Consider the following 23,227-nt stretch of genomic DNA (forward strand, 5'->3'; position numbering starts at 1 on the left):
GAGAAAGCTATTACTGATGCTTGGGCTCTGTTTGCCGAAGAGCGTATTTCAGTTCTCGAGCATGAGGTTGCAAGTCTGAAGATTTCTCTGGAAAACAAAGATGCTGCCCTTACACAGCTCGAGCAGGAGAAGGATCAGTTTATAAAAGATTTGACCGATCAACTCACTCGAGCTTGCCCGACCTCTTTTGAGAATCTTTCCGAGGAATTACGTCGGGATGTGATTCAGAGGTGGGTACGTACTAAAGGTTGCATTGGATTTGTCTCCAAAGTTGCAGCCTCGGGCTTCAAGTATGGTCGGAAGGACGCTTTTTCTAAAGTCGTTGAAAATTATCCGGAAATCGACCTTGGATTGTTACAAAAATATGTCGATCCAAGTATCTTTGACGAGCTTAGGCTTCCTCGACCATCTTGGGCAGTTGGTAAGGATGCTTTCCCTATGCCGAAGAGGGTGGGCGTGCAGGATTTTCTAGACTCCGACTGGGAACCGGCCCCTGAGGAGGAAGATGAAGCCGGTCCCTCGACGACTACTGATCCAGTCGACCTCTTGCCTACCACCAATCCAACCGATGATGAAATTGCCGAATAGCCTTCCTTTTTTTCTTTGGGCAATTTATTGTTTGTTGTTTAGGAACAACTTTTTGAACAATGATGAACTTGTAATAGATAGGTTGTTTTGCCAATGTAAACTTTTGTTTATTTATGGAAATATCCTCTTTTTGCACAAGTTTACTTGGTCGGTTTAATACCCTTGTTCGGTAGACAAGGTTTACTTTTGTATCATCTCAAGCCATGCTGTTCGGTATAGTAAGGTTTTGTTCGGTCAAGATCTAAGTAGTTGTTCGTCAACAACTGCTCGTTCATAACCCCTTCCTCCCGGGCATGTTAACTTGGTATGATTCTGGAGTTTTTATGCCTAAGAAATTTTAGGTCTTTATTGCCTATCGAGTGTAGGTCTTTTATGCCTTAAGATTCGTAGGGCCTTCCTAGGAATCTCCGGTCTTTTTTGCCTGAGAGTTTCAGGTCTTTTCTGCCTGAGATTTTCAGGTCTTTTCTGCCTGAGAGTTTCAGGTCTTTTCTGCCTGAGAGTTTCAGGTCTTTTTCACTCGAGAGTTTCGGTCTCTTTTCTTCTCGAGAGTTTCCGGGTCTTTTACTCTCGAGAGTTTCAGGTCTTTTTTGCTTGAGAGTTTCAGGTCTTTTCTATATCCTAGGTTTGAACCGGTGGTTGCACGATCCGACCATGTGTGCAACCTAACAAGACCCGGCCAGGTGGTTCATGGTAGGACCGACCACACTAATAAGTCCATCCGAATAACTGTATGAGATGGCCTCATGAAGATAGACTCCTACCACCCAATAACTAGAGAAGAGAGTTAGATAGGTAAAAGGACTCTTCTAAAAGAGTTACTTTCCTATAACAACTCATATCAGGGTTATTCCGAATATAACTCCATCACCATACACTATATAAAGACCTCTAGTAAACACTAAGAGGTAGGTATTCATACTTCTTGTGATCAATTACTTGAATTCTCTATTGAGTAGTTGAGATCATATTATTGGTACTGACTTGTTCGTCGGAGACGTACCTCGACCCTCCAAGTTCGAGCTCATATCTTGCAGGTTCTTGACAGGGAAGGACGAGCGAGATTCCGTATCAACAATAATATCAAAGATTGTTCTCCATTATAAGCATATCATCCACATATAGCATAATAAGAACACCCTGATTATGATGGAACTTGTTATAGACACATCTATAGGCATCATTAACATGAAATCCATTTTCCAACATAACAATGCTACCTTCCAGTTGTTTGATATATATTTCCTTTTTTTTGTCCTGATTAAGAAAAGTGGTCTTTACATCCATTTGATGTATGACTAACTTACATACTGATGTTATTGCAATGAATGCTCAAATAGTGGTTGTTCTTGCAACTGGGAAAAAAAAGTATCCAAATAATCATCATCTTTCTTTTGCCTAAACCCTTTAACCACTAACCTTACTTTATATTTGTGAAAGCTACTATTGGGCTTCATCTAAATCCTAAAAATTCACTTAGTGTCAAAAACCTTGGATCCTTTATGTAGATCAACCACCTCCCAAGTGTTATTTGTAATAGTTGAGTCTTACTCACTCTGTATTGCTTCTTTCTAGAAAACAGAATCCAAAGAAGCAATTGCTTGTCAATAAGTTAAAGGATCTTTATCAATCATGTATGTACATACATCATTATCCAAAGGGCCATTAACTAAATACGTATACATACCATTACACAAATTGGATTATTTTCTGTCTTTTACATCTTCTTAAGTGATTTTCATCACTTGGTTCCATTTTGCTAGATCTTTAGAGGTATTCCTTTCTCTTTCTTCTTCTTTTTTTTTTTTTGGATGAGGTTCATCCGGGATAGCTTACGCGCACCACGATTACATCCTCAAGGGAGATTATATATATATATATATATATATATATATATAATTAATGCCGCCGAACGGGTGCGAACCCCAGACTTCCCCTAGGGAAGTTGGGTCTTCCTTTCTCTTTTGTGAAGAGCTAAAATCATTAGTTATGGATGTATTAGTCAAAGGTTCATTCTTCAAGAAAGGAAATACATGCTTAAAGAATATACCACCTCTAAATTTAACAATAGTATTAGCATAAAAAAAAACCCATTAGATTTTAGAACTAAAACCTAAGCAACACTATTTTGAGCATAACCAATAAAAGCACAATCAAAAGTCTTAGATCCCAATCTTTTTTCATAGGTTCAGGTAATGCAACTTTTGCTAAGAATTCCCATACTCTTAAATGTTTAAGAGGTTTTCAACCATGCTACAATTCAAATGGTGTTAAACCGATTTTCTTATGAGTACTTGCTTTAAAACATAGCATGCCGATAATAATGCCCCCCCCCCCGGCCCATTTAAAGGTACACCCAAACCAATCAACGTGTTTAGAACTCTATTTTTCCTCTCAGCCACTCCATTGGATTGGGGTTGATAAGGGGCTGTTGTCTCATGCACAATACCATTGTTCTCACAAAACTTTGATAAACTAATAGTGCCATATTCGGTTCCTCTATTGGTCCTTAACCTTCTTATTTTCTTATTCACCTGATTTCAACTTCAGTTTTATAAGATAAAAAGGCTTATCCAGCCTCATTTTTAGTTCTTAACAAATACACCCTTGTGTAACTAGAGAATCACCTATAAAGGTTATAAAATTTCTATTTCCTCCTATTGATTCATGGGATTTAAAGTATCCTAGATCACTGTGAATCAAGTCTAATAATTCACTTTGTCTTCCTATAATAGTAGGATGTGGTAATTTAGTGAACTTAGATTCAACACTCATAGGACATCTCATAGAGGAGGGTTGAGGATTCCCTTCAATAAGACATTCATTACATTACTTCTTAATATAAAAAGAATTAATGTGTCATAGTCTTACATGTTGTTGTAGTGAAAATGTGCTTGGGACTCCTTGGTTCTCTCCTGATCCGGGTCTGGTTTCTGAGACTAAAACAATGGTAAGAGTGGGCCGCCTTTGGGGATGAGAAGCCACCTCCAATGATTAAGTCATTTCAGGTAGGAAAACCAGAGACTCCCTTTGAGAAATAAATGCTCAAGGGGACGAAGAAGAGAATGTTCTTCAGGAGTTAATGCAAGAGAATAATGGTTGGAGTATTTAAGTCTTCTTTTTCTTTTCGTTAGCAATGCATAATGAGGTTATATATGCAGCTGGTCCATACCTTTGGTAGATAAGAACACCTAACAACCCTTCAATCCTCTGAGGCTTGAACAGAGGGTGGAGATGGCTTCTTAGAGAGGCTTGTGCAACAAGTCAAACCATGTGATCTTTACGCTGGTGGAAGATCTTGTTGATGAGTCAAGCATTCAGTCTCAAATTGACACTAACGTGACACCAGCCCGCAGTTGGGGGAACAAAAGGGTGCAGTTGTGCAGATGCACCGCTTGAGATAAGCTTGGGTTGAGTGAGAAGTTTCCTTGTCAGCAGTGAGCATTTAATGATTCTTAGTATATCCAATGCGGCATTAAATGCTGTGAATGTCATTTGGATAAGGATAAGCTGAATCTCTTATCTATCCATGCCGAGAAGTTGCAAGGGGACAGTTGTGTGTCACAATATGGTCTTCACCATACAACTTCTCTGCTGGAATCTCTTCTGAGGAGTGCCTAGTCTGAGAAGTGCTAGATGAGTTAGCCTGGGTTAGATTTAAACCCTCCTTTTGGTCCAATGGTTTGATTCGGCTCATTGGCTGGAACCAAAATGACTATAACATTAGCCCCCTAGTATTTATGGTAAGTCTTGCTGTAAAGAGTACTTTGCTAAAGCTCCAAGTTTTCGAAGACAAGGTGTAAAATCCAGCCTTATCCTAACCTTGACCCGGCCCGAATTTTGTACTGATGTAGGTCCGAAGACCCGGAGTGGAGGTAGAAGAGACTTGTGGACCCTCATAGTTGAAGATTCGGTGCTTGATCCAGAGCCTATGGACATTGACAGTGTTGCCCCTTACTTGAGCACATTGTTAGTGTTTAGTGAAAATCTACGCATCGAAGAAGATTGAATTAGTTGAAGCACCTAATGAACTCCCGTGCTCAATCTGAAGGTATTTCTTGAAACTAGACTTGTTGATTGACTTGTAGGAGAAAACCCAACTCAATTCGGATCAGTTTGGCCTTCCAAATCCATGCTCTATGTTTGCTGTCAGCCTTGGTCGACCAGTAGTTGTTAATTTCAAAAAATCATAAAAATCTTGACCATTTTGACCCTACCTTTTTGGAACTCGTGAATGAAGGTCTACCCTAATCATTGGCACTCCAGAGAACGAGGAATGACATTCCCTATGCCATCTCTTGGTGTTTGTGAAGATTATTGGCTCCAATCATTGGCTTTCCATCTCAATCATCACTTCAAGGTATGGTTTCTCTTATTCTCCTTCTAATCTACTCAATCTCCTATTAATTTCTACTCTTGGGGCCATGGTTGAAGTGCTGCAACCTTGCAAACACTTGGCCATGAGCTTCCCCTTTCATTTCCATCAATCTCACTTCATTCTTGCTATGATTATGATTACTTACATTGCAATTCCATGATTCCTTTCATTTCAACCTATTCTTCAATTCAAACTAATGTGTAAATGTATACTAGGTTTGAATTACTATTGATTCATGATTCTAAATTAGTTCTTATCACTCCCTTAATTGATTCCCCATCATTTCTTGCTATTGCAATCACTTCCAATTCAATTCTTGATGTCTAGCATATAGAACATAGGGTTTCGATTTGGGTATTCATATTTGGACCGTTGGATCATGATGAAACTTAGTGTGTAGTGTCCTCACATTGCCATGATCATTCCCTCCAAGTTTCATATCGATCGGAGCACCGGAAGATCAGTTTCGGGCCAAATCTCCATTTCTGCCCGTTACTGTTTGCTCTGGTCGACTGCTTGGTCGACTGAAAGTCGACCAGCCAGTCGACCAAGATATGACAGCAACTTTGTCCTTGGCCGATCTGCTTCGTTTGACCTTCGATTCGATTGTTTTCTTCTATAATGTTGCTTATGTATTGTCTAGGGTACAAACACTGACTTTTGGGCTATTCTTGGTGATACTTGGTATTATTTTCGACTCAATTAAGGTAAGGACGGTTGTTACCCCAAGTACGTTGATTATGCGAATCTACTTCTACTTTGGAAACTTAGTATATATACTTCATTAGTGTATTCCTTAGCCATGTATGACTGTTGTATGCACTTTATATCAGTAATATTATGTTACCTGTCATTCGGAATATCATGCTTAATTATTCTTTATGATTACATATATGATTGATCATGTTATATTATGCCTTTGTTTATATAATGAATCATTGATCATGTATGATATGATGAGATTGAGCTTGTGAATGACTAAGTATGACTTGGGATTGGGAAGTGTCCTACCGACACTTCTGTCCTTGGACATCGGAGGGAATAGTATGGGATGTTCTCCGAAGGTGTCCACCGACGCTTTCGCGGATCATTGGATGACATACATAGGATTGTCTAGATGTATGTCTAGGAGTATCCTTGTTGTATCAGACTCGAATCGGAAGGGTATTGAGACCGAAGAACCCGTGGTAATAGTGTGATTTGATGGGCGCTCAAGACCGGTAACCACCCCGTGAGAGGACATAGATCATGCTATGGATACCCGTTAGGGGCCATTTATTGGTAGGGTTGCAAATAACTAGACTTGGGCTCACGGGCAACCTGAGACCGGGAGTCATATCTGTGAGGGGACGTGAGAGCTTCCCGTCTACTATTTGTGGATGACCAATAGGGTTGATGAGTCCGTAGTCCAAGTTGGTTGTAGCCATAGGATACGTTGACTCTAGTGTGAAGGATACGGAACCGAGTTGGTCGGTGCCATAGGGGAAGTATCCGGATATGACTTGATACGACTGAGTAGATGACTTGCATTGGGCTAGGCTTTTCCGTGACATGCGCCAATACTTATACCAACGGTGATGTGAGAGAGTGATGACCTGATCCCCAACCATGGTTTCTGATGAGGACTTTACCCAATTACCTCGGCAGACCCAAGATATCATGTATGATTGAGGGGGAGTGACAGACGACCTAAAGAAGTATGGTGCTATGGGTTAAAGCATGTCTACCTTAGAGACTAGCATACTCAGAGTTAGAATCATATTGCATTATTGTCTCATATCATCTTGTATCATATTGTGACTTGTATCGTATGATTTGTGTATTGTGGAATGACTCGCCTTGTTGAGTTCTTTGAACTCATTTCCTTTTGTGCAATTGTTTTTGTTAGACTTATCTGCAGGTACCGTAGACATTGATGGCTCCTACTACGAGGCGGCGTAGGATCCCTCATACTACGGTGAAGGTGCCAAGAGTGATTACCCTCCGTACTAGGGTTAGCCCGACCTTGTTTTGGGAGAGGCCGTGCTTGGTTTCTTTTGTGTACACATACGAGGACACCTTATACAAGATGGAGGAGACCCTAGCTTAGGCCCTTTTCTATCATTCTGGAACTTGGACATGTTGTATTAACTTTTATGGATTTACTCTTTGATATTGGAATTGTAACTTAACTAATTAACCACTTTCCGCTGTTTTTGAGAAGAAGTGACTTCTGATCACTCTTTCTCTCTCTCTCTCTTTTGAGAATTACCTTTATATATACTTGATACCTTATAATTTTCCGCACTCTGATGTGATTATCTTTTCTTATCCATTTTGATCTTGTTATTACTTGCTTAAAACATTGATTGTATTGTTCATGATTATGTTATTGTGTATGTGGGAGGCATGGCCGCTCGATCCTTGATCCTTGGGCTGTGGATCACATTCCCGGGTATGCCAGATAGGATACCGGCTGGGTGGATGTGACACAAGGGTTATCCGAGAAGTTGAAGCGACGTCTTACAAAGTTGCAAAATATCTTTTTGGAGGGTTCCAAGATCTAGATAAGCTCGCGCCTTAAATCTTGACGTTATCTGACGGTATGCCACTTAATCACGTCACCCTTAATGAGGTGCACGAAGCTCAATACGTTTACTTTACCGCCACGTGTCCTGTTCATCATAACTTCTTTTAGAAATTAAAGCGTTGAAGCTTGAGGATCTTTGATTAAAAAGAATCCGAGACATTATTTTTGGCTCCAAAACCATTATAAATTGAATCTTCTTACTCTTAACTTCTTCTTCTCATTGTTCATCCTGCTTCTGCAAACTCTGCAACTTCTTGCTCGAATCAACACATCTCAAGAACCTTCAATCCTTTTTCCTTTCGTAAGTCTTTCTTTCAACCAGTACAATGGGTAGAAAATTGCAAGGAAGACTACTCTGCTTATAAAGCCTAGCACAAGAAACTCTCCGAACCTTTGAAAGGAGGTAGGAGTCAGAGGAGACCCCTTAGATAGTGAAGGTAGGCTCCCTTCTCCTTATCCTTCACCTGGCACGGCCACCAATTCTGCTGGTGAGCCACAAGAGCCACAGTGTGAAGACGCTGCATCTGGTTGTTCTACTGAAGAGGAAATGGTCTCTGAGGTATAGAGCCCTTCAACCATCAAACATTATACCTTTGGTCCCAAGTCAGGGCCCCTTTTTTACCCCAGTCTTCTAGGCCCTTATCATGTCCAATTGATAAAGATAGCCTTTAGGATCCTTAAGGAGTTTCCTGTAAGACTCCCTGGTCCCAGTGAGAGAGCTTACCTTCAGGGAGAGATCCCTCTTTATTTTGATTCCATGTTGGGGGGTCTGAGACTTCCCTTTTGTGCTTTTGTTATGCAAGCCCTTGAGTATTACAGTCTTAACCTAGGGATGTTGGTTCCAAATGGTTGGAGGTATCTTGTGGGTTTCATGGGATGTTGCAAGCGTTTAGTTATTGATTACAACCTAAACGTCTTTAGATGGGTTTCTTCCCTTAGAGCCCTGGAGAGTGGGATGGTACAGCTTCAGCAAGTAGGGTACCTCCACTCTCAAGCTCACAGTTTTGGAGGATGAAACCCTCCCCAACAGTTACAAGAGGTGGATGGACGGGTATATTGCCTGTAAATGTCTTTAGATGTGTTTCTTCCCTTAGAGCCTTGGAGAGAGCGGGATGGTACAACTTCAGCAAGCAGGGTACCTCCACTCTCAAGCTCACGGTTCTGGAGGATAAAACCCTCCCTAACAGTTACAAGAGATGGAGGGACAAGTATATTGCCTCTAAGGTTCCTCAGGAATGTGCCCTTCTGCCTGGCCCCACCTATCCAAAGTTCCATTAGGACGTTGAATGCCAAGCCTTCGTTGAGTGAAGAAGAAAAACTCTCTTATGAACTTTTTGCTAAGGGAAGGGGGATTCCAATTCATGGCTGAGAATGAACTTTGAAACTTCCTTGTTGCTCTGGGAAGTCATAACTGGAAAGTCCCCTGGCCCTCTTCCTTTCCCTGAATTTTTTTTGGGAATCGGTTCGTTTTGTCTTTTTTCTTGAACTGAAAAGTTTTTTCTATCCTTTGCAGTTCCCAACATGTCTCTGGATATAGAAGCTCGTGTTCAACTCTATAGAGAGGCGCAAACCGCAGCTAGGGAGGAGAAAATCACAGGCACTCGGGCCGGATCATCTGCTCCACCTACTGGATTTCCTAGCCTTGTTGCCAAGATTCCACCAGACTCTGAGTTGAAGACTCTTGAGGAGATTGCCCAGGAAGTAAAAGAAGAAGCTGAGAAGTCAACAGTTGGAAAGGACGAGACTTCTTATTGATACTCCTCGTGAAATCAGCCCTCAGGGAACTCCTCAAAGAGATGATGTGGCAATTAGGGAAAGCTGCAAACATCTTGCGTCCCCTCCCCTTACCAAATGAAAGGAAAAAATGATTAAGGCAAGTAAATCAGGGAAGGGTCCGAAGGGTATTCCTCCAATGGTTTCAGGGCAATCTCTTCCTGGGATAACCATTGGGGAAAAGACCCCAAAGGACACTGCTTCCAGAACTCCTAGGGTAGGCTCATCAACTAGGACCCCCACTCCAAGTTTTCAAAGATCCCTGTGAAAATTCCAATTGTTGGACCTTCTCCAACAGCAGCAAAAACAACAACAACAACAGCACCAACAACATCAACAACACTAGTAACAACAATAACAGCAACAACAAAAGCATCAAAAGCATCAAAGGCACCAAAGGCACCAGAGGCACCAGTTTCTCCTTCAGCTACCATGCCTGGGGGATAGGATGCCTTTGTTGGTCCAGCAGTGCCCCCTCCATCTTACTAGGTGCCCTAATGGAAACTCTCTGAGGGGGCTGGACTTATAGGGGAACCATCAAAGACCAGAGAATGGATGGAACACTGCGTGCCTTCGGAGGACAAGAAAGTCTATGACTAGTTCACCTTGACCACTCTAACTTCTCAAGTCGCTCAGTAAGTACCCTAGATCCTCCTCTTTGCATAGTTTGAGTATTTTTCTTCCTTTATCCATCAAAGACTAATCATTTATGCCCCTCAGGAATATGTACTATTTTGTTAGTCTGACTAAATAAAGGCTATTAATACTATTGGTAAGCCATTATTTCCTTCAAACTTGAGTTTATTATAATCGTTGATACAAACCAAACATTTTACTTTTATTTATTTACTAGAAAAATGCCACATGTAGATGCACATGATTCATATGCGATTTAAGAAGAGTATGCATTACTTATTGTTGGTAAATTTCCTTGATTTGGTTTAAGTGCTTCACATTATTAAGCGAAAGAAAGTTGCCATATAATTAGTCTAAGGTAACATTAATGAAACATCCACGTCTGAAAATTCGGACATGTGACTTATATTTTGTATTGAATACATGAATCCCATTGTCAACTCAAAGAAACAAGGGTCAACATAAACAGAAGTTTGCATGAATATTTTTTGTTGGTCAATACCATCATCCGGATGAGGCTTGACTGCATAAGAAGTTGATCTCTTCGGAATTCAGAAATTGATGATCGCTTCAAAGAACAATACAGCCTGAAACGCTTTGGTTCATCCAAATCCAATTCATCCCTCAATATATAATTTACACAAGTGCCAAAAGTAAACTTTAAATAGTAGAGTAGTGCGGTATCAAATAAAATCTAAATTAATTATCCCCCTCATTGAGTAGATAAAGACCGCCAATGATGGTTTTGTCTAGTTCATCATCTTCTTTTGGTAGTGTCTCTGTAAGATAGATAATTGCATCTTCATGGTATCCCTTGTTTCTGAACTCTTCTAGACATGCATGAGACCGAATTCGACAAGTTAACTTCAATGATATAACTTTACCAAATTTGGAGCATACGCATTTCCTACAAATTAATATTACTTATGATTTGTGCTTATTTGACTTGCAGAAGTATAATATGACCTAAGATGCCTAAGCTAGTAAAATGGATTAAGGTATAGAATTATGTTTTTTATACAGATTTGTTTTAGTTTGTCACATTCTCATGTGTTTGTAATTTTTAGTAAATAGTGGAATCATTTCTAAAGTGACTGTTGTACCATAAAAATGTTATTCATCAAATCTAACAGAAAGAGAAGATTAGTTAAATAAAATGGTGGGGGTAATTTGGACTTTTCACTGTTTAAGTAAAATTGAACCGGTTGGTTCAATTGATGGTTCATTGCTATGTATAGCTTTATCCTTGGTTCACTCTCATTCTCATATGCAAATACGATTTGGGGATTTTCCTCTGTTCTGCGATTTTGAGGTTTCTGGAGCTTTCATGGCTGCGTTCATCTTCAACCTTCTACAGTGATGACTTCTTTGAGGATCTTGGAGATTCTATGTTGGGCCTTTTGATCAGCAAGGTTGGAAGTATAATGGATGGGAGTATTGGCCTCTATGGTTGCTTGTAACAGGTGTTCTCTGTATCTCTTTCTTTTTCCCTAAACCTTTAATGTCTTGAATGACTTAGTGGATTGGGTTCAGTCTTGAATCCCGAAGACGTAGGCAGTCATTGCCGAACTCCGTCATCAAACTCTCTCTCTCTCATTTGATAATTTCTTTGCATGATTCGGTCCATACTGGTTAGGGCATATGTTAGTTTCGGTCACAAATTGGCATCAGAGCTCGGTTAGCCTGTTAGCCTGAGACAGCCTATTTTTCGGTTAGGTGATTCGGTGGAATCAAAGTGGTTAATTTGATTCATCTGATCTCGTAGATATTATAGATTTCATTATTAATCCTCTTGATCTGAAAATTGCTTTTGCTGGTTACCATTCGATTCTTCTGATAATTCTTTTTATGATCAATTGGTTAGTTTCTGCTGTTAATCTATATATATGAGTTTCTGCTGCTTATGTAACCTAACAGTAGGCATTCGATTCAAACTATGATTGTTTCTTGACTCTGTAATTCGGCTATGGTTAATGCTTCTATGAATTCAAATTAGGTTTTGTTGATTATTACATCCTAATTTGATTGATTACTCATATGGTTAAAGATTAGTTCAATTTGTAATTTCTGATTTCTTGTATTTCTTTCATTGCTGCCTCTGATATATGTTTCATGGTCCGGTTCTCATAGTATGTTAATTATATGTCATATATGCTCTCTCATATAATATGATCTGATTATATATGTCAATAAAAGGTTCGGTTCTATGATAAAACCCTGTTTATATGATTCATATGTTCTTGGCTCTTTGTATAAATCTGAATTCAAATTGATGGATGATATTCTAGTATGAGTAGGCTGATTCTGAAATGGTTAATGATTAATTAATCACATTAATTTCTTGATTTCTTATTATACTAGCTACTGCCCTATTCTTTTGTTAATATTTGATACAATACTTGGTCTGTATTGATCTGTTGTGTTAACAATTTGTTAATAAAGTCTGCTGAAATTGTATAAAGTTAGCTTATGAATTTGTGGTTAATTAATATCTGATTATTTAATTCTTGGTTATAATAATCTTCTTTTTCAGAATTGTATATCAGTATTGTGAATTTTTATTCTTGTATATACTGATTGGTGTATGATACTGGCTCCAAAGTGGAGCCAAGCAAGGAATTTGGTCTACCAGGGGAGGGTATTCCTCCCAGTGTGGTCAGTGTGGTTACCACAGGCTCTAGTAGAGCTGTAGGTCTAGGGGAGAATCCTAGGTACCTAGATTTGGGAGTTCCAATGGGGATTTCCAGGGTAGACATTGAGAAGTTTGATGGGACAGGGGACTTTGGGATTTGGAAGAGAAAGGTGAGAGTTTTGATGGCTCAGCAGAAACTCCTAAGATCCATAGATGACCCAGTTGCTTTCTTTGAAAGCATTGACCCAGTCTTGAGGACTGATGTGATGGAGAATGCAATTGGTTGTATGCTTTGGAACATCACTGATGGTGTTATCAGGTGTTTGGATGATGATGGCAATACCCATATTAAAGTGTGGAATAAGCTTGAACAAATCTACCAGAAAAAGAATCTAGGTAATAAGATTTATCTGAAAGAAAAATTGTATGGGTTTAAGATGGACCCTACAATCAGCCTTGATAAGAACCTAGACGTGTTTAAGAAGTTGATTCAAGACTTAGCTAGTACTGCGGAAAAGAGCAGATTTGAAAACCAAGATCTGTCTATCATCCTATTGAATTCCCTTCATAATGACTATCTTGTTGTTAATAATTCAATTAAGTATGCTTGTCCAAACATTTCCCTAGAACTATTGATTGATGCTCTAAGGAATAGGGAGTCAGAGTTGTTGACTTCTGGAAATACTTCAGGGAATGGTGACAATTTGTTTGTTAAGGGCAAGGGCTCTTACAAACATAGGAAGTCCAAAGGGAAGGGTAAAGTGTTTGACAATCATGAAAATAACAACAAGAATAATAATGGGAATAATAATAAGTCTGATTCTAACACCAGGAGATGTTATTTCTGTCATAAAGTGGGTCATATTAAGAAAAATTGTTTTGCATATAAGAAGAAACTGCAAGAAGGTGAGACATCTAACAATGATATGTCTAATTCTGGTGAAATAAACATGTTTGAGGTCCTTTGATGACCTAGGTGCTTTCTGTGTTAGCATAGACCTTGTTTTAAGACCTGGTTATTTGGGTTTCCATTGGGTGCACACTTTGGTTTATCCTATTTTGTTCATTTGTTAAAGGGAGGTGGTCTATTTATCTTTAAGGTGATATGCTTGTGTAAGGAAGCTGTTTATTTGTTGTTGTTTTGTACTCTCATGGATGCTTTTATTTGCATTGATATACATGTCTGACTGAGTTTTTTGAAATGCTAGAGTGGTTATAGGTGGTGTTGAGACTGTTTAGTAAGTTGGTTACACATGAGGATTCCTATTTCACTTGGTATAGCATTAGGTGTATCCCTGGTGTTTGGAGAGGTATAGTCTCCATGTTCAGCATGAGTGCTGGTTTTGGCACAGGTGTTGTCAAGTGTTTAGAGAGTTTGGTCTCCAGGGGGAGAGGTTTGTTCTCCAGTTCATCATTAGTGCTGGTCTTGACACAGGAGTTGTCAAGAGGGTGTGTCCTCACATGTTGTTGGGGTTCACTTCAAGGGATATGGTCTGTCAGCTTGTATGGTTTTGAGTGGGAGTAGTTATTGTCAGATTTATTGAGTTGTCTAGTAAGATGACTTGCACCAGTTTTATTGGTTAGATTATGTCTTGTTTGCAGTTAGATTTTTATGTGGTTATTGAGTCTGGTCTTGTAGGTCAAAGTTGTTAAGTCTTATTGAGTTTACTTCTTTTATCTCTGGTTTGGTTTCTACTCTAAGTGACCTAGATTTGTCTAGTTGTGACTTGTGCCCGTCATGTGTAGTGAGTGGGTGAAGAGGTCTTGGTTCGAGTAGTGGTAGTAAGCCAGTGATGGATTGAGGAGTGATATTGCCTTTTTTGGGTTTGTCTGGATTATTTTCATCTTGTTGGTTAAATGTAAGACTATAAGAGTTTGCGATCCTGAGTTACTCTCTTCATTATTTTAATGGGTAATTGGATACTTGTTATCTTTCTTTATTTTAATGTAGAAGAAAGAATGATTTGCAACTTCTTTAGGCATTTTAACAAGTGAATTTGAAAATATGACTTGTTAATGAATCCTGTTGTGATTTCATTTGAATACTCTTGGCATTGATATATAAGACTTGATGTTTGAGTTTTTGCATTGTATTTGCATTTTAGGTTAACAGTTGCCTCTAGTTTCTCATTTCATTTTTCTGTGTCTTATATCTGCATTTATGTGGTTTACATATTGATTGCATGATTGTATTCCTTGGGGAAGGTTTTAAAATCAGAATTTGAAATGAAAGTATTTGGATCTGTTAGGAATTTCCTAAGTTTTGGGATCTACTGGTTGAGGGGGAGAGATTTATGCTTACTTGTTATGTTTTATATATTTGAATTGTTCAAATCTCTCTTCTCTAGTTGTTAAGTTCTCTTATGTATCATGTGATATGTTTTAGACTTGACTTGGCTTATATTGTAAGCATTTGTAGATTCATGGGCTGTGTAGGCATTGTCAATTATGTCTGGATCCATGTTGTTCATCTGTTGATGTTTGTGAGGTTCTGTTAATCTGGGTTGGTTTTGGATATCACCATAGATTTCTTGAAGTTTATACTAGTCTCTTGTTTAAAGTCTTACTTGTTTAAATTATATATTTATTATGCTTTGGTTGGCATGAGTAAGTCTATGTGGTGGGTTATTACCTTTTGTGGATATTGTATACTTGTTTTCATTTATCTATAGTGTGATGATGTCCAGGTATGTCTTGTGTTTGTTTATCAGGTTTGCATATGTTGCAGTTTTAGGGGAGATGCTGCCCAAATTTTTATGACTCTTGTTCTATTTGTCTCTGTTATGAGATATATGTCTGATGTGTGCATGTGTATTCTTCATGGTTATATGAGTGAGTTGTGAATCATGAGTTATTGATTAGGGTGTCTCTACCTGGTGCAGTTTGTTGCATGGTGTATCTGCATGGAGTCCTTAGTGTTGCATAGTTAGTGCATGTCTAGGTATTTTGCATATTTGTTATTTGCTTTGTTCTGTGGTCTCTTTGTTTTTGTGTGCAGGTACACTTGGATGATGATGGTTGTAATCCAGTTCACTATAGTCATTTTGGAGGTACAGATTAAGGGGGAGATTGTTGGGGGGTAATCTGGACTTTTCACTGTTTAAGTGAAATTGAACCGGTTGGTTCAATTGATGGTTCATTGCTATGTATAGTTTTATCCTTGGTTCACTCTCATTCTCATATGCAAATACGATTTGGGGATTTTCCTTTGTTCTGCAATTTTGAGCTTTCTGGAGCTTTCATGGCTGCGTTCATCTTCAACCTTCTACGGTGATGACTTCTTTGAGGATCTTGGAGATTCTATGTTGGGCCTTTTGATCAGCAAGGTTGGAAGTATACTCGATGGGAGTATTGGCCTCTATGGTTGCTTGTAACAGGTGTTCTCTGTATCTCTTTCTTTTTCCGTAAACCTGTAATGTCTTGAATGACTTGGTGGATTGGGTTCAGTCTTGAATCCCGGAGACGTAGGCAGTCATTGCCGAACTCCGTCATCAAACTCTTTCTCTCATTTGATAATTTCCTTGCATGATTCGGTCCATACTGGTTAGGGCATGTGTTAGTTTCGGTCACATAAAAAATTGGAAAGAGGTAACATTAAGTGTTAGTGTTAGAAAAAACTCCATTCTATACACATTAAATATTTCGTATTGAATCTTTTAAAATGATTTATAATATTGAACACATTTAATTAGAATCTAAATAAATATTTTGATTAAAATAATAAAATTTAATGAAATATTTTATTTTTTTTAATCTAATTTCTTGATTGATTCAGTCCTCCTTATGGCTTTTCTAGGATCTCAGGGGATGCTTGTCGTTCTGCATGGGTTCGACCCATGACCTCTCCACTAAAAAGTATGGATCTTACGACTACCAACTCTTCATTGACGTCTATACTTAGTTTCATTATTGGGGATTGTATAATAAATGTTCAACTTCGACAACACTCTTTGGTAAATTATGTTTTTCTTATTACTTTTTCAATGACTGTAAAATATTTTAATTATGATCACATGTTATAATTTCAAATTTATCAGCAAAGATGGTTTTTGAGTACTATTTCTTCTCCATGTTAGCGGTTTAAGAATTTTATAGTGTTGCACTAATAATCATCGTATTATTGATAATTGTATTTTTTTTGGATGCATTATTAATTATTACTTTTTTTGATGCATTTTTAATTACTAATGAGGTTAACTTCATTGAAGAAATGATTAACCCATTGTCTTGTGTTGAAGAACACCCTCTTCTTTTTCCCACTTTTTTAGTAATTTTTGCAGACATTTTTAGTCATTTAATGTTAGAGTTAAAATTGCTATTATTAGAAATGCCTGAACAAATAAGGGTAAATTGGTATTTTGAATTTTTATTTAGTAGTGATATCATCACTTAACCCAATTCTTAATAGTATGGGGCATTTGTAATTGATTTTTTCTCAAGAGCATTAGATGTAATTGATTGCAACTCTAGTAACTCTATATGTAATTTGCCGTTTTAATTCATGAAATTCAATAATTTCACTTTTTTGTCTAAAAACATGAATTACCCATTCGTGAGGAATCTATGAATTCTACCTTAAATATAAAATGGATGAAATTTGTGGATTCATGTGGAGTAACCGGATAGAACTCTACGAACTTTGATAGATTTGAAGCTAATCAAACAGTTAATTTATTAAACTACGAATCCATAGATTTTTTTCATTTCAAATCCCCGGATTCTGTAACCAAACATACCCTAAAGATTTTGGACAATTATTCAACTCATGCAAATAAATAATCTAATTGTGTTCATATTGTTATAGAATTAGAAAAAACTTACGTGAAATGTTCATACTATAAGTAGCAGCATTTCAATTGACTCCAATATCGCAAATTTAATCTTTATTTTGATAGACTGAAACAAAAAGAAATTGCAATAAAAAAAAATGAACAAAATTTTTATTTCAAATATTACCATTTGAGAACCTTAAAATATAAGTTGAATTTACCAAACAATTTGCACCAAATTAGAAATTTCTTATCTCTACCACCCATTTGCAACTTCCTTGTGCCACTCCATCTCAAACCATCAAAAAGATTCCCAACTTATCTTACCCACTAAAGAAAGAAAGAAAAATTAGAAGAAAAGCAACACAAGCTGTAAGTTTACAAGTTTCAAGAGGCACCTTTATATTCTATTTTATGTACAGGAAGAAAATGTGAACTTTCGACAAGCACAAAATACTAATTACGTGATATCAATATGTAATTTACCAATTCTACCCAACCCCAAAAGCCCAAAGGAAGTACACTAAGGGATGACTGCTTCCATCCGAAACGCTGGAATTAGATCAAACGGTTGAGAGAGACCCTCCATTTTTTTTTCTTTCCAAATGAAGCTCAAAATACTAATTACGTGGCATCGCTTGAAGGAATTGAAGGATGTACTTAAGAATTGGAGTCGTAGTACCTATTCTAACTTGGATGGAAAAATAAATGAAGCTCAAAAGTTAGTAGATACTCTCCAATCTACTTTGATGACCAATAATTTTGATGATCAAGTCATACTTCAAGAGAAACAGGCAGTAGCAGACCTTAAATTTTTCCTGGCAGCTAAGGAGGCAGAACTACGTCAAAGATCGAGGGTGAGGTGGTTGCAACTAGGGATGGGAATTCTGAATTTTTTCATCGCTCCTTAAAATCTAGACGAAGTAGAAATACCATTACAACAATCACCAAAAATGATCTCTCCATTCTAACTGATCCTGATCAGATTAGAGTTGAGGCGGGTAGACACTTTGAAGAAGCGTATGCATGCTCTCAACCCTTGGTTTGTCCAGACTTTGAGTTACCTCTAAACAGGCATCTCGACTTTGCAGATGGAGAATGGCTGATCAGACCCGTTACTAATGATGAAATTAAAGGGGTTGTTTTTGAAGCGGATGATGATAGCTCACCTGGAACTGACGGATTTGGGGCACTGTTCTTCAAACATTGCTGGGATATCATTGGTGAGGATGTCTGCAAATCCATACATGATTTCTTTGACAACCTTCGCATGCCACGACAGGTCAAACTTTCCAGACTTACCCTAGTTCCAAAAGGGGAGTCTCAGAATTCATTTAATGATTATAGACCTATTGCGGTGAGTTCGTTGTTATACAGGTTTATGGCAAAAATTATTGCAAACAGGATGAGGGGTATCATCCATAAACTGGTAGACCTTACTCATACTGCTTTTATCCAAGGAAGGCAAATTAGTGACAATGTTCTACTTTGCCAAGAGCTTCTTTATGGCTACCACACCAACACTGGTCAGTCGAAATTTGCAGCTAAACTGGACCTCAGGAAAGCTTATGACTCAGTACAATGGGACTTCCTTTTTAAGGTGCTTTCTAAATTAAATTTCCCTCATAAATTTATTGATTGGATTAAGCATTGCACCTATGAACCCAGCTATGTTGTATTTGTGAATGGAGCTCAATCCCCAATGTTCACTGCCAATAGGGGCCTTCAGGGTGGCTGCCCACTTGTCCCCTTCCCTCTTTAATATTGTTCTACAAATTTTCTCTGATTCCCTATCTAGCGCCGCTGTATCAGGTGTTTTTGAACATCATCCTTACTGCAAAGAGCCTGGGATCACAACAGTTTGTTTTGTTGATGATTTGATTGTATTTGGAAAGGGTACCCAAGAAAACGCCATTGCTTTGCATGCGTCTCTTGAACAATTCAGGGCGCTGTCGGGCCTCTCAATAAACTGTGGTAAATCCGCCTTGTTCTTTGGGAATTGCCCCATTGATATCAGGATAACTTTCACCAATACCTTGGGCATACTAGAAGCAAACCTTCCAATCAAATACTTGGGCATCCCTCTAGGCTCCAAATCTCTGCGAGCTACTGATTATGATGTTCTACTCGACAAGATTGAAACCAGAATACATTCTTGGAGCTCAAGAGCTCTCTCTTATGCTGGACGATTGACATTGATAAAATCTGTTCTTATGGGCATCATTTCGTATTGGATAAATATCCTTGTTGTACCTGTTAGTGTCTTGGATAAGATTGAGATGCGAATGGCAAGATTTCTTTGGAATGGTAATGCACACACAAATAAATACAAGGTGGCTTGGGCTAATGTTTGCTTACCATATGATGAGGGAGGGCTTGGCATAAGGCGTTTGAGGGAAATGAATGTTGCTGGTCTAATGAGACACCTATGGAAGCTTGCCTGCGGGGAACCTTCATGTTGGACGAATTTTATTCGAATTCGGTGGTTGGGAAATCACTCGGTTTGGTCTCTACCTAAACCTAACCGGTGTTCATTATCTCTCAGTCATATTCTAGACACCAAGAAATCAGCAGCTAGTCTCATTCGATGCCTTATCAAGGATGGGAAGACCACAAACTTATGGGACGATCCCTGGTTAAAAGGAGGGGTTTTGCAAAAGGAGGGCATGATGATTGCTCAAGCACTTGGTAGACATACATTTGACAAGGTGCACAAGCTTTTATTAAATTCAGCTTCATGGCAATTAACGTCTGACCCATATATCTTGGAGCGGTGGGATGAAATAAACGATACCCACATTTATTCTCGCCTTCCCTGTGATTTAGTAGTTTGGATGCCTAGCACAAATGGTATTTTTTCGCTTCGCACTGCATGGGATAGCCTGCGTAAGAGGTCTGATAAAGTTGCTTGGTCGGCGGTGGTTTGGGCAAAAAGAAATCACCCTCGTTTTGCATTTATCACTTGGTTCGCATGTCTAGAACGCCTCTCAACTAGAAGCCAGTTGCGTAATTGGGGCGTAGTGACAGAGACAACTTATGTGCTTTGTAATAGATGTGAAGAGAACTTAGATCATATCTTCTTCTATTGTACCTACTCTAGTGAAATATGGTGTCATATCTTAGAGCTAAATGGGTATACCAGGTTGCCATTGGCTTCTTGGAAGGCTGAACTCATATGGATCACCACACATTTTGCAGGTCCGACAGCAAGAGCTGCAGTCCGTTGTTTCTCTATGACAGCAACTATATATAGAATTTGGGAGGAAAGGAACAGTCGAATATTCAGTGGTACTACTACAGAAGCTCAGGTGGTATTGGGAAAAATTAAGAAGGATACCTGCTTGCGATTCGCACACCCTCCACTCAAACTTACTAACACTCAAGAAGATAGGAATTTTTTTGCTCGATGGCACATTGGGGTGACTTTTCAACTTCCAAAGGCAGTTTGTCATAGATGGCCCAAGCCAGAAGGTAATTGGGTGGCTATAAATTGTGATGGTTCTAGTCGAGAAGACATTGGTGGGTACGGAGCTATTGCCCGAAATCGTCATGGTAAGGTTATTTTTGCTTTGGCAGGTGATAGAAATGAGAAAAATATTACTCGATTGGAATTATATGCGATCAAGCGTGGCATGGAGACTGCTCGTGAAATGGGTTTGACGATGATAGAAATTAGATCTGATTCCATGGTGGCCATCCAATCTATTCAGGGACATTTTTCTACATCTTGGAGGGTTGTTGATTTGATCATGGAGATTAGGGAGTTAAGGGGTGGTTTTTTGATATGTAATTTTGTTCATCATGTTCGGGAGATTAACGTTTGTGCGGACTTCCTGGCAGGTTTCCTTAATACCTCCCAAGAAATCCATCTAGCTGCAGATGCTCTTCCGTTAGCTCTTTCTGCTTTTGTTCGGGGATGCTAATGGTTAGAAATTCTTCAGAATGTAATTTTCTTTCTTTTTTTCTCTTTATTTAATCAAAGCTCCCTTTCTCCAAAAAAATAAAAAATAAAAATAAAAATTAAAAAATTATGGCATTTGGAATTAGGGGTGTGAATGGATAACCGAAATCCGTTACCAAATTCGCATCCGCATCCATTTAGGAGTATCCGAATCCGACCGATTACTAGTAGGATGCGGATATGGTATACCCCTTTCTTATGTGATAAAATTATCCGATTAAATTACTTATTTAGATTCATTTTTCTTAATTTTATAATTTTTTTTATCTATAATATCTGAATATTTTTCTAGATTTTCTACTAAAGTAGCTATCAAAGCTACTAAATTCTTAAATTTCAAACCTAGCCTCATAAATAAAATGGTAAAAATGTAAACAGGTCGTCGAAAATTTGTATTCGATTTGTATTCATGCCCATTTAGAAGAATCTACTTAAGAAAATAACTATCGATTATCATCTTGAATCCAACTGAATCCGTCCGAAAATCGATAGGATATTATCCAAATCCGTCTAAATATAAAGATGCGGATATGGTATCACCACTATTTGATCCGAATTCGGTCTGTTTACACCCCTATTTGAAATTGAAAGAATTCTATATGAAATCTTTTGTGGTGGTAGAGGAGAAACCCTGCCGGTGAGCAAGTGTAATATTTATTAATTAGGGAAAATAATGCTCAATGGGAAGGGTGTCAACTCAATACAATATCGGTATACTATCAATTGAAATTACCGTAAATTCATTATTGTATCGAATACCAAACGGTATTATGTATGTCATGCCATTATTGTATCACTCTTTTTGGTAACCATTATCGTATTATATTTATTTGATACAAAACGATTTTAATCTTGTGAACGGTACTAGTGCAGTATATTTCATTTATATCAATTTTTTTCATGCCCTTTATCATATGGTATAACCATCTCATACCAACAATGTACCATATTTACTTGCTAGGTATGGTGTCATATAAGTGGCATGATTTCAGTTTCAGTATACGCTATATGATATGAATTGATGCTAATGTAGAGTTGATAGAGTGGTAAAATTCATACTTTTCAATGAAGATGTCATGGTTCAATCCTTGCAGACGGCATATAATCCCCCCCCCCCACCATATATAAAAATCTTCAGTTTCAAAAAAACATATGATATGAATTGATACCCTTACAGCGTTACCCAATGGTCAGAGTGACTGGTGTGATTTCTATGTCTAGATATAGTTTCGCTCTTTTCCCATAGAAAGTATCATATTAAGAGTCAAGGGAGGATGATAGATTCCCACTAGATATAGGGTGGGAGCCAAGGTAAGCGGTGTCGACTGGTGTCGCCGTGTCGGTGGCCGGCGACACCACCGACATGTCGACATCAGTCGACATGTTGGACGATTTTTTATTTGATAGATATTTCACAATTCCCTGTTTCGTGATGCACTGGAGCTTTTACCTGTAGTTGGTTATCTGCAAATTGTGATGTAGACGACGACGACAATGACGATTGTGTTGTGAACTCGTGATGGTGTTGGTGTTGGTCGAAGCGATTAGACTTGGAGATGTTTTGGCTGGGCTGCTGATGCTCTGTTCATTGTTTGTTGGGGTTGCAGTGGCTGGTTTATTCTTGGGCTCCAAAAACCTGAGCCGTGGAGAGCATGATGGGGTAGATTGCTTGCTTGGGATCGATTCATCTCCCAAATTCGCAAGACGTCTTGTTAACTGGGACTTGTTCGTAGGACTATCAACTTCATGAGCTCCATTTCTAAGGTCATCGGTGGTTGAGGAGAAAGGACAGCGAAGAGTTGCAGACGAGCAGAGGGAGGTAGAAAGGGTTTGCTTCAACGTTGGTTCCGGTGGCGATTCTAGTAACCATGCTTCTAGATTCTGGAATAGCCGATTCAAGAGAAGAAAACAAAGCAGAAGTGCA

General features: G+C 38.5%; 1 protein-coding gene across 1 annotated transcript; it reads left to right on the top strand.

Moving 5' to 3' along the window:
* Window positions 1-12,839: 12,839 nt before the first annotated feature.
* On the top strand, window positions 12,840-21,265 carry LOC149022824 (uncharacterized). Its single transcript, XM_089147706.1, has 8 exons — window positions 12,840-13,525; window positions 13,926-14,064; window positions 14,176-14,208; window positions 15,246-15,260; window positions 15,572-15,623; window positions 15,726-15,843; window positions 18,261-19,046; window positions 19,141-21,265. The coding sequence occupies exons 1-8, from the start codon at window positions 12,840-12,842 to the stop codon at window positions 21,263-21,265; spliced, it is 3,954 nt and encodes a 1,317-aa protein (XP_089003832.1).
* The last annotated feature ends 1,962 nt before the right edge of the window (window positions 21,266-23,227 follow it).

This window comes from Hakea prostrata, chromosome 3 (genome assembly GCF_041222555.1).
Source record: "Hakea prostrata isolate BN-2017 chromosome 3, UWA_Hpros_2, whole genome shotgun sequence".
NCBI classification, from domain to species: Eukaryota; Viridiplantae; Streptophyta; class Magnoliopsida; order Proteales; family Proteaceae; genus Hakea; species Hakea prostrata.